Raw genomic sequence first — 13,101 nt, 5'->3', positions numbered from 1 at the left:
ATATAGGGATCTCAAACTCAATTTACCTGCAGGCCACTGGAGGTAGAGTCAGGGTGAAGTCGTCCCGTCAGAATAACATTTTACTTAATTTGTTAACTACCTCTACCAGCAGCTATAATGATCCTGAGCTATTTAGGGATGAGTACCTTTCACATTTGAACCATTGCGGTACCAATTCCTGGTACCTGGGGCAGCGTGGCTCAGATGGTTCAGGGTTCCTGGTACGAATCCAGCTTCCGCCATCCTAGTGAAGTGAAGTGAAGTGAATTAAATTTATATAGCGCTTTTCTCTAGTGACTCAAAGCGCTTTACATAGTGAAACCCAATATCTAAGTTACATTTCAACCAGTGTGGGTAAAGTGTCTTGCCCAAGGACACAACAGCAGTGACTAGGATGGTGGAAGCGGGGATCGAACCTGCAACCCTCAAGTTGCTGGCGTGGCCGCTCCACCAACCGAGCGATACCGCGATACCTGCCGTTGTGTCCTCGGTTAAGACACTTCACCCACCTTTACAGCAAACACAAGACATTGATACAACGTTGATTATACATACACGATCTTTAAAACCTACTTCAATACTGTATTTGTAAATTGAGACAACGTTGATGTCTAACGTTGGATCCACGTTGACCAAAATTCAGTGGTCAAATCAACGTCACAAACTCACATTGATTAAAAATCGTCAAAAAGCATGTTGTTACAGCATTAAGTTTGAGTTGCTCAATGTCAGGACCTTATTCAACGAGTTCTCAATGTTATTTCAATGTATTGTGCCTGCTGGGTTGCTTCCAGTGGAGCCCACACTGGCGTATGAATGTGAATGATGGCGGTCGGAGAGGCCGTAGGTGCTAATTGGTAGCCACATTTCCGTCAGTCCATCCCAGGGAAGCTGTGGCTACAAATGTAGTTTACCACCATCAATGTGTAAATGTAGAGTGAATGAATGATGGGGCTCTCAGTGTATTGTAATGCGCTTTGAATCACTAGAAAAAAGCGCCATATGAATCTATAATTACTTTTTTGTTTGTTAATAAATATTAATTGTTTGATAATAAAATATATTTTTTTAGTATAACATTTAACTTTAGCTGTTAATGATAACTGTGCTGTCCAGTTGTTGTATCGTGTTTTCTTGCACTTCTGAGTCTCATAGGCAAGTACTATATAGCAGACTTTGCATGCAGTTGTCTATAGAAGTTACCCATCCCTAGGTATGGTAGGCCTTAAGTCCATTGTAAATGTAACATTTTATGTAAAAATTTTATATTTTGACCCTGTTGAGTTCTTCAAGCGATGGTCAGAGGCACTTTAGCTTTCTTATAGGAAGTTGCTCTTTGTGTTGTTGCCCAGTGTGTTTGTTGTGCTGTAACTTTTGTGGTTGTGCCGTTATTTCGGTTTGTGTCAAGTAGAATTCAAGATTGCCATTTTATATTGACCGTATTTTCCGGTCTATAGAGCACAACGTTATTTAAGTCGCACCCACCAAATTTTAGAAGAAAAAATATTTTGACATATATTAACCGCACCGGACTATAAGCCATAGATATATACACCTGTAAAAAATATTTTGTAAATGTTTATCCACATACTCTAATTGTTTTCAAAGGTTGCAGTAAAACGGCTAATCAAACAAAACAGAAGTTATTGTCTAAACCCACTCGCTGCGAAACCTAGCGCTCCAATCAGCTAATTAGACTCATTAACTCCACGGTGATGTTTTGGTGAATTTACAAAACTGTTAACAATTCAAAAAGAATGCCAGTGTAAGTTAATAATACTAACCCAGACACTTGTAAACATGTTAGCATATTCGCTAATGCTAACAACGCTGTCTTAATTACATTTCAATAGCACGTACAAATACGCATGAAAAAACTCCTATAGGCATCACACATGAGACGGCTTAGCAAGTATGAATTGTTTTATTTATACTGTAAAACTTACAAACGTTACTTGGAGTGGTGAATGAGGAATCCTTTCGAGCAGACATGCTATGGATGGTTGTACTTCCGGTTAAAGGCACCCAACAAAAAGTAGTTTTCAACTCGCAGCACTTGCAGTGAGTGAACTAGTCCAAAAGATGGCGCCGTAGCACAAACAATATCACACCTTTTCAGTGTCTCTGTCGGTGGAATATGAAAGCTAACTACTACACTATGGCCAGTAAGAAGGGCAATGTACAGTATAAAATAGCCACACATTTTTATAAGTTGCAGGGTTTAAAACCTGCCACCCAGGCTGTGCAAGCCGCAATTACACTTAACTATGAAGTTAAAGAGGGGCCCTAAAGATGGGCCTGCGATCCTCAAGTTTGAGACCCTTGCTCCAATGTCAAATGCACACACCACTGAATACAAATATAAATAATCTTCTCCACGATCAAATTGTCAGCCATTCTAAACAACTTTAAGTAAGTGTTTAAAAAATGAGGGCTGTCAACTTTAAAGTGTTAACGCATGTGATTAATTAAAGAAAATATTGCGTTACCATAAATGAATAAAGATTGTTTTGACGGCCGGATGGCAGCACGCTTTCAACAGGCAAATGAATAATAATGATAGTTACAGCAATGTGCTCTGCGTCCTTTGGAACAAACCCCAACTGAACTTTAGCTAAAACTGTGGTAATTGGTTAGTATTGCAGCGACAAACTTTCTTATCATTAGCGCATTTAAAATAGCATCCTCAAGCGAAACATGAACATGAGGATGGTGTCGCTGGCACGAATGCTACATGGACAGCAAACAATGCTGGTTGAGTTTACCTGCGTTTAACGCAGATCATTTAAACAATGCCTTTTCGAAATTGACAGCCACAGTACGTAGAACACTTAAAATATGTGAAGACCAAGTACTGCGAGAGGTCGTTCATGTCGCCGACTAACGTCGTACAAACTAGAGGTAGTTTGCACCAAAAGATGTTTGTGTAACCAAGGTTTTGTAATTATATGAAGCCCAGAATCGAGAGGCATGTTCTTCTACATTGACAACTGTCACGTCTCTCGTCAATACACCGGCTTCTCGTCAAGGCAACTTCTCTCACACACACACTTCCGTCTTCACGGTAATAGCGCAACACATCACATCCGGTCCAACTGTGCCAACAAAATTAAAAATGGCTTTCATTTGCTTAAACAACTAACTAAGAAAGAGTAAGTGCAGATGTAAATGGTGCACTATGTAAATTTGTTTATGGGTTTCTATATTACATTATCGATCTATCTGTTTTGGCCCTGCGATGAGGTGGCGACTTGTCCAGGGTGTACACCGCCTTCCGAGATAGGCTCCAGTGGCCCCCCGCGTCCCCAAAAGGGACAAGCGGTAGAAAATGGATGGATGGATGCTGTACATCTGTTCCTAGTTTGCTATATTATTGCAGAGACTTTCAAATTGTGCATCTAATTCTTACTATACTTACTGTCACCAAGTTTAGAGTAAATAAATGACTTGCAGTTCAGTAAAACATTTCAAAAATGTTCCTGACTACCAAATCACATTTTTATCCTAACGTTGGGGTATTTTCTTAAGCGCATTTTATTTATGCAAGCAAATTATAATCTGTGATTAATCTGACCTTTTTAAATACCGTAATCACTTTACAGCCCTGGTTTAAACCTTCTTAACTTTCTCACAAGTGTAAAAGTAAGTTACCCACTGCTAAAGTACCGGTACTTTGTAAAAGTAGTACAACTCTCAGTCTTTATTTCACTGACAAATGTGTAAAACACTTCCCTCCCCCTTCTTTTTTAAACTTGTTTAAGTGTCAGGCAAGTGTAATAAGAAGTCAACCTATTTAGCTCAAGTTTGATAACAAACATACATATACACATACTGTAAATATACAAGCATACATACATACAGTCACACATATAATCACGTTTCATCAAACATATATTAACGTTGTTCCCCTAGGGGAAACTGGGTAAAACACAGCACACTGACAAAGCTTAACCTATTGTTACTATAACAATCTACAAGGTTAATACAGTTTGTTTCTCTTTCTTCCCCTCCCATTTATCTGCTCTCTTTTGTAATTCATGTTATCATTACATATATGTTTTGTTGCATTTGAAACAATTGTATTGTTGATAATAGAGGTAATTATTGTTATTATTCATTATCAATAGTGCTATTTCTATTGGTATTTGTATTGCTCCATTTGTAGTGTAATAATGTTTATTGTAATTTCTGTGTTATTAATATTTACTTCACTAACGGCTTCTTTGCTATCATATTTGTACATATCCTATTTGCTGATGCTGTTCTGTTGTTGTGATTGTTATTGTTGTTGTTGTTGTCTCTCTGTCTTATTCCCTTCTTGTCCTTGCAACTTCCCCCTCTGTCTTCCTTTTTTTCTTTTTCTATCCCCTCCTGCTCCGGTCTGGCTGCGACAAATGTTAATATGAATCAATTTAATAAAGTCAAATACAAACAAGGCAACAAGAGAAGTATCCCGCACTTCTATTTTATAAAGTAAATCTGTACAGCAAATATGGGCATCTACATCAACAATATGATTTGCCTAAATAGCTGAACAGGGCGGAAAAAGAAAAAAAAAGTTTGATAACAAGTGGTGACACACAGGGTGTGCAACTCCCACTGTATACAAAACCAATCACAAGTGTGGACAAACTTTGTCATTAAAAAGCATCAGAACGTGTGTCGAAATCTTTGACTGGTACTCTATATGGAAGCAGATCTATACTATTTGGTCAAGACAGTTTTTAAATGGAGCCGGTTTAGATACACGTTTCTCATTATTACAAACCCCGTTTCCATATGAGTTTGGAAATTGTGTTAGATGTAAATATAAACGGAATACAGTGATTTGCAAATCATTTTCAACCCATATTCAGTTGAATATGCTACAAAGACAACATATTTGATGTTCAAACTGATAAACATTTTTTTTTTGCAAATAATCATTAACTTTAGAATTTGATGCCAGCAACACGAGACAAAGAAGTTGGGAAAGGTGGCAATAAATACTGATAAAGTTGAGGAATGCTCATCAAGCACTTCTTTGGAACATCCCACAGGTGAACAGGCAAATTGGGAACAGGTGGGTGCCATGATTGGGTATAAAAGTAGATTCCATGAAATGCTCAGTCATTCACAAACAAGGATGGGGCGAGGGTCACCACTTTGTCAACAAATGCGAAAAGAGGAAAAGAACCATCCGGATTGTTATAGGCGCAAAGTTGAAAAGCCAGCATCTGTGATGGTATGGGGGTGTATTAGTGCCCAAGACATGGGTAACTTACACATCTGTGAAGGCGCCATTAATGCTGAAAGGTACATACAGGTTTTGGAGCAACATATGTTGCCATCCAAGCAACGTTACCATGGACGCCCCTGCTTATTTCAGCAAGACAATGCCAAGCCACGTGTTACATCAACGTGGCTTCATAGTAAAAGAGTGCAGGTACTAGACTGGCCTGCCTGTAGTCCAGACCTGTCTCCCATTGAAAATGTATGGTGCATTATGAAGCCTAAAATACCACAACGGAGACCCCCGGACTGTTGAACAACTTAAGCTGTACATCAAGCAAGAATGGGAAAGAATTCCACCTGAGAAGCTTAAAAAATGTGTCTCCTCAGTTCCCAAACGTTTACTGAGTGTTGTTAAAAGGAAAGGCCATGTAACACAGTGGTGAACATGCCCTTTCCCAACTACTTTGGCACGTGTTGCAGCCATGAAATTCTAAGTTAATTATTATTTGCAAAAAAAAAAAAAAGTTTATGAGTTTGAACATCAAATATCTTATCTTGGTAGTGTATTCAATTGAATATGGGTTGAAAAGCATTTGCAAATCATTGTATTCCGTTTATATTTACATCTAACACAATTTCCCAACTCATATGGAAATGGGGTTTGTACATCAAAGAAAACCACCAAAACCTCACATGCACTTTGGTAATGAAGGTAAGGGTAACAAACCCAAGGAACCTGCAACAGAACTGATGTGTGTGACTCTAAGAGGCTCGACACCACACCACTGAAAACACCTGTTGATCCATGTTATGTTTAAAATGAGCAATGCATATTAAAACGAGGTCTCTCTTTTCTGCAGTGCTTTAGAGCTGTTCTTCGCCAGCAGCCAGAACAACAAACTCCTCTACGGCGAGCCGCCCACATCGCCACGTGCCAGTCGCAAGTTCTCCTCCCCTCCTCCGCTCTCCATCACCAAGACGTCGTCGCCCAATCGCCGCCGCAAGCTCTCACTCAACATTCCGATCATTACGGGGGGCAAAGCTCTGGACCTGGCTGCACTCAGTTGTTCCCCAAATGGCTATGCAAGCATGCACACCGCCATGTCCCCCTTCAGTAAGACCACCCTGGACATCAACAAGCTGTATGTGTCCAGCACCATGGCCAGCAAGATCCCAGATGACGGGGAAGCCAAAGCAGAGACTAAGGCTGATGAAACTGTCGCCAACAAGCAAGGTCAGAATGACGTGTGCTCCTGCTCAGATGAATGTTTGTCTGCTCACCTGTTGCTAGGCAGAGTTTGTAGAGCTCTATGATAAAGGCCAATGACAACATTAGCATATGATGTGTCCACGCCCTCTAGTCTGTTTAAATGGACCAGGAAGGTAAAGTAATTAATTAAAAAACTGTCCAAATGTATTTACACGAAGATTGTTCACACAATTCAGCCACTGCTCTGTATCATTATAAAAGCATAATCAAAACTATTCAAATTATGCATGGCAAAGTTTTGAGTTACGGTTTTATTTTATTTTAGCTAAAAATAAAACAAAAAAGTGAGACAAAAGACTCAAAAAGTTGTGTTAAAAGAAATTAATTTAAAATAACTATTTTAAATATTTTTGTCATTTTGACAAAAAAAAGTCCCTGCCAAAAATATTACTTTATTACTTTTTTCAATGTGTGCGTGGGCAATACACTCAATATGTTTTATATGTCTGCCATACAATGTACCATGATCCTTTGAGTTCCTTCAAAAGGATCATTTTTCATATTGAAATTTTTTTCATTTCAATATGAAAAAAATTGAAATTTTAAAGCAAATTAAATTGGCATATATCTTTAAAGCCGGTGTACCTAAGTTATATTCTTTAAATTAAAAAAAAAAATCATATTAGCATCACACAGTATATCGTAACAGTAATCATTTCTGATAAAATTGTAAGTCTGCGTGCTCTCTGTGCCTTATAATTAAGTATTTTAGTAAATAAAACCCCGGAAGACAAACTAATTTGTCTTCCTGGCAGTCACAGGATTTAGAGAAAGGAGGGGTGAGCAAAGCCCATGGAGGAGCCTCCTTATTGGCTGACACTTGCGCTTTCTGTTACAGCATATACTGCTAAAAGACCCAAAAAGAGGAAATCAGAAGAAAAAAAGAAAGACGCTGTACGTTTAAAAAAAAAACCAAAGAAGAGCCAAAACTCAAATAAATATTGGTCCGGCGCATTCAAGATAGAGGGCATTGCGGGCCAGTCTTGGACAAACTTTGGACGCGCAAGTTGCTGTTTTCCTTCTAGACGGGTAATCTAATGTTCCATTTTCCTTTATTTTGTGTGTATCTTTTTGGGTGGCGATGTGTGTTACCGATAGTCACGCGATTGCTGTTCCGTGTATTGTAAGCAGAGACATAGTTTGTGGTTTATTTCATTTAGATTTTTGCTAAATCTTTGTGTAATATGTGGCGATATTACAGCTTAGCAACATATGTGAGTATTTCATAATTAGAGTAAAAAAAAAACACGTACCTGTGGCGAATGCATTTATTTTCTGCAACAAAATACGAACTAGGGCAGGCCTGGGCAATTATTTTGACTCGGGGGACCAAATTTAGAGAAACAAATGTGTCTGGGGGCCCATATATCTATTTTTAGGAACACTAATACAAAACCTCACAATAATGTCTGATTGAATGCTAAAAATGTTATGATTGACCGCCTTAGAAAATGGAATGGAATTTTAACATTATCACCAGACCTATGTAAGCGTCAATATATACCTTGATGTTGCAGAAAAAAGACCATATATTTTTTTAACCGATTTCCGAACTCTAAATGGGTGAATTTTGGCGAATTAAACGCCTTTCTAACATTCGCTCTCGAAGCGATGACGTCACAACGTGACGTCACATCGGGAAGCAATCCGCCATTTTCTCAAACACCGAGTCAAATCAGCTCTGTTATTTTCCGTTTTTTCGACTGTTTTCCGTACCTTGGAGACATCATGCCTCGTCGGTGTGTTGTCGGAGGGTGTAACAACAGGGACGGATTCAAGTTGCACCAGTGGCCCAAAGATGCGAAAGTGGCAAGAAATTGGACGTTTGTTCCGCACACTTTACCGACTAAAGCTATGCTACGACAGAGATGGCAAGAATGTGTGGATATCCTGCGACACTCAAAGCAGATGCATTTCCAACGATAAAGTCAAAGAAATCTGCCGCCAGACCCCCATTGAATCTGCCGGAGTGTGTGAGCAATTCAGGGACAAAGGACCTCGGTAGCACGGAAAGCAATGGCGGCAGTTTGTTCCCGCAGACGAGCGAGCTAAGCTCCCTATCGACCCTAGCTTCCCTGGCCTGCTGACATCAACTCCAAAACTGGACAGATCAGCTTTCAGGAAAAGAGCGCGGATGAGGGTATGTCTACAGAATATATTAATTGATGAAAATTGGGCTGTCTGCACTCTCTCAAAGTGCATGTTGTTGCCAAATGTATTTCATATGCTGTAAACCTAGTTCATAGTTGTTAGTTTCCTTTAATGCCAAAAAACACATACCAATCGTTGGTTAGAAGGCGAACGCCGAATTCGTCCTCCCTTTCTCCCGTGTCGCTGGCTGTCGTGTCGTTTTCGTTGGTTTCGCTTGCATACGGTTCAAACTGATATGGCTCAATAGCTTCAGTTTCTTCTTCAATTTCGTTTTCGCTACCTGCCTCCACATTACAACCATCCGTTTCAATACATTCGTAATCTGTTGAATTGCTTAAGCCGCTGAAATCCGAGTCTGAATCCGAGCTAATGTCGCTATAGCTTGCTGTTCTTTCCGCCATGTTTGTTTGTGTTGGCTTCACTATGTGACATCACAGGAAAATGGACGGATGTATATAACGATGGTTAAAATCAGGCACTTTGAAGCTTTTTTTAGGGATATTGCGGGATGGGTAAAATTTTGAAAAAAACTTCGAAAAATATAATAAGCCACTGGGAACTGATTTTTAATGGTTGTAACCATTCTGAAATTGTGATAATGTTCCCCTTTAACTGAATGAGACACCCAGAATGTACATGAAAATAAAGAATGTGTGATTTACAATATTAACTATGAACGATAAAACACTGAATATTGACAACATATGAACGTCACACCCCCTCTCGATCGACGTATTTTACAATCAAGCGAAACGCAACAAAAATGCAACAAACAGCGAAATATGGACGCGAAGGGTAAAAAAAACTCCACCTACAATCGGATATATCTGATAGATCACTAAGCTTTAGAACTTCTTTGTAAAAATCTCCTTCTGCGTTTGTCCCTTGCACCCACATTTCAGGCTGGCCGCTCTGGAAACACTCTGTGGAAACGCTCACCACCCACACTGCTTGGTGCCTCAACTGAGCTGCTGTGACGTAGATTACCATAGTAACTAGTATATCATGTAAAAGCACAGATTCCAACCATTGAAATACTTTGTATAGTTCAAGACTTACGGTAATTTGAAAACATAACTGTATATCATAATGTCAGCTACAGTAAAAAAATTATTTGGGAATGTCCGGTGGGCCAGATTGAAAAGCTTAACCCGGGCCTTAATTTGCCCAGGTCTGAACTAGGGTATCCTTTGATGCATCTTCAGACTGTCAACAACCTATGCATGTTCACAGCTGTCGTGCGCGATTTTGTGCACTTCAAGAGAGGAGGAGACAGTGAGGTGTACATAGTGGCGGGCAGAATTTAACAGTTTGAATTCTGGTGACACGAGATTCAAGTACCCCAGCTTTAGCAAAACTTTGAGCACTTTCTTGCGGCCTTTCCAGGTAAAAGATACCCATTCATCTAAGAAAGAAACACTTTAATTCAAAATTTGGCCAACATTTTATGTTATCTTATTGGTAATATTCCTGTGTCCTCTTTTCTTATTCCAGATCTGTCAGTGAGAGAAGAATGTGACGAAGAGCCAAGTCAGAGTGATGAGGCTGAAGTAGAGATGTCTCCTCCCAAGTCGCCATCGACACCCAAGAACGTCAAGTCGAAAAACAGTGGTAGGTGTTTAAAGGTTCAGCTCATTTCAGGGGCTAGCATCAAAAAAATGTAAAGTGATTATTTTGAGGTAGCACGATGGCCAAGTTGTTAGCAAGTTGGCCTCACATTCAAGAGATTAAGGGTTCAGAGGTCAGTTTGGGTATCTCTGTGTAAAGTTTGCCTTTTTCTTCCCGTGCTTGCATGTTTTTCTTCCTGTGTACTCTGTCTCATGACCCTATCACTTTTGCATTTTAAAATAGGATAAAATTCCTGTGGGAACAGGATTTTTGTCACTCCAAATGTAACCTTCTGTCGTCTCCATCCACCTCTCCATTTCATTAAATCATGTGACATGCTTCGCACTGCCTGTCACAGCCCCCGCATCACCAATGTTACTTGTCTCTCCTTCTGGTAGTGCTTTTATTTTGAAGCCTTATTTTTTTACAGGGTGCAGGATGTGTGATATACAGATGTTTACAGTGCGTTGCTGAGGCAGAGCAGACCTGGAGCTGAACATCAGTTCTCGGCAGAACCGGATAATTTGTATTTTTTTTCAAGAAATGAATGGGAAAACAGCAGGAATTAAGGCCTAAATAAGCAAGTTTCCTGCTGAAAACAGGAGGCTTGACAGGTTGCTCCAGCCTTGGGCGTTGTCATTATGTGGAGGTGACGAACCCCAAGATGCAGAGATGACAGGCGGTGTACAAGAAAACATGGTTTTAATGTTTAAAAAAAATGTGAAAACAAAGAGGCGCACAAGGCGAATGCACAACTTAACGCAGGAAACAAAAGCTAACACTTAGCCTGAACTATGGACATGAAACAAAAAGTCGCTAACTGTGGCATAAATAAACAAAACTTACTTGGCAAGGCACGAGCAGCATGAACTAAGCATGAAATCATCAGCATGAACTATGGTATCTCCAGGAAACAAGCATGAACAGAGCATTGCAAGAAACAGGGAGTCCACAGCATACAACAAACAATACTCCAGCACTGACTGGAGGGCAAGGCAGGTTTAAATAATGCCTCTGATTAGTGCTCGGGCAGCAGGTGAGCGGGCGAACACTAATCAGAGGCAGGTGGAAATAATAAGTAACCATGGCTTCCGCCCAATTGTAGCTGAGATAGGCTCCAGCGCCCCCCGCGACCCCCGAAGGGAATAAGCAGTAGAAAATGGATGGATGGATGGGTAACTAAAACAAACAAGGGTGCACAAAAAACAGGCACTATGAAGTCCAAAACTAACAGAAAATAAAACATGATCCGGGACATGGATCATGATAGGCGTAGCACCAAATTCTGGGCCTCAAAACCCGAGGCGTAACCCTAACCCACCCTAAACCCAACGTCGCTGCCCCATACACACACACACACCTGGTACAGTATGTGTAACCTGACTCTCGCCAGATCCTTGTAGTTCGCTGAGCTCCACACAAGGATCTGGGACTTCTCAATTAGGAGATGTATTTCAGAAGGCGGGGTCTTGTAAAAAAAAATCATTGTATGTGATTGGATAAACCACTTGTCCGTTATCTTGAATGACGTGCTACTTCAACCACTCACATCGAAATCAACCTGTGACGCTGATAAGAGCGACGCTGGGAAATCCAAAACAGAACAGCCGACATATTGGATAATGACAGAGCAAAAAGTTAGAGAACTTTTACTGAAACAAAGCAGCAATGTCAGTAGACGATCGATGTCGTTTGTGCAAAGAAAATATGTCAGCACACGACTGCGTGCCGCCATTGTTGTGTGAATCAAAGAGTCGCTTCGGCGCTACGTCACATCTATGAAATCCCGCCCGGCGATCCTGATTGGTTCATTATGCTTTGCTATCTTGAAGGAGTTTGCATTGCCTTCGAGCCCAGATCCTTGTGTGGAGCTCAGCGAACTACAAGGATCTGGCGAGAGTCAGGTTCCAGTATGTGTACATGTACTAAAAAAAATAATTACATGGATTTGATTTAAACCAGCTTTTTAAAATACATGTTAAAACCTACTTAGATTTTTTACTTCAAAAGATGGGATTCATTTATCTAGACAAGAACATATTTAGTAACTGTTCTGTTTCTAACTTTAATTGGGAGTCCTTGAATGCACCACACTTATGTGAAAGGTGTACATAACTTTCTCTATGATGCCACAGGTAAATTTATTGTATTTTTACCCGAGCTGTGAATCATATATCTTATTGTGGAAGCTGCCTTCCAGTGGGTCCTCCTGACCACCAAGCATCTCCAGGCGAGCCCGTTTCATGATTTAAAATACAGTTTTATTTTGGGTATCAAGTCTCTGGGTTGCTTTTCAGCAGTTCTCTTCTTCCGCTCTCGCTCTGGCTCGTGCTCTCCCTCCGGCTCCAACCACGTCTCCTCCTGGCTGCTGCTTATACAGAGCGACAGGTGATTTGATAACAAGGCCCAGGTGGGCCATCTACGCACCTGTCGCTGACTTCGAGGCCGGTCCTGGCACACCCCGCCTTGCTGCAGGCCCGCAGGCCACGCCTCCCTCCACACTTATATATATAGTGGCACCTCATTTACCAAGACACGGGATACAGTTTGCAGAAAGCCGAAAAGAGGCATTTATTGAACAAGTCTTTTTAGGAAGGGCAGGGTGTGGAAGCATCAAATTTAAAGTCTCAATCAACAAACATACATCTCTCTCATCCAGGGTTCTCAATCTTTCCCAATTCTCACTTCCTTTAATGTCCTCGGGATTTTCCTATAAAATAAGAGAAACATAATCTCAGTAAACATTTCACCAGTAATTTCATCAATGGGGAAATAGTGGATGTCTCAGCTCACCGCCTGATGCACCTGCCTTGACATAGAAGAGAGCCAGACCTGAATGAGGCAGAGTGAAGAAAAGT

At 40.5% G+C, this 13,101-nt stretch overlaps 1 protein-coding gene across 2 annotated transcripts in view; it reads left to right on the top strand.

Annotated features, from left to right (window-relative positions):
* The window catches only part of LOC133608843 (ras-specific guanine nucleotide-releasing factor 1-like), a 75,487-nt gene that overhangs the window by 40,182 nt on the left and 22,204 nt on the right, over positions 1-13,101 (top strand). For both annotated transcript variants that reach the window (XM_061964425.2, XM_061964424.2), the window contains exons 15-16: positions 6,075-6,448; positions 10,130-10,246. In XM_061964425.2, the coding sequence (XP_061820409.2) occupies positions 6,075-6,448; positions 10,130-10,246 (491 nt within the window). The remainder of the gene's footprint in view (positions 1-6,074; positions 6,449-10,129; positions 10,247-13,101) is intronic.

Source organism: Nerophis lumbriciformis, linkage group LG06, assembly GCF_033978685.3.
Source record: "Nerophis lumbriciformis linkage group LG06, RoL_Nlum_v2.1, whole genome shotgun sequence".
Taxonomy (NCBI): domain Eukaryota; kingdom Metazoa; phylum Chordata; class Actinopteri; order Syngnathiformes; family Syngnathidae; genus Nerophis; species Nerophis lumbriciformis.
This window is presented reverse-complemented; position numbering and strand designations above follow the sequence as displayed.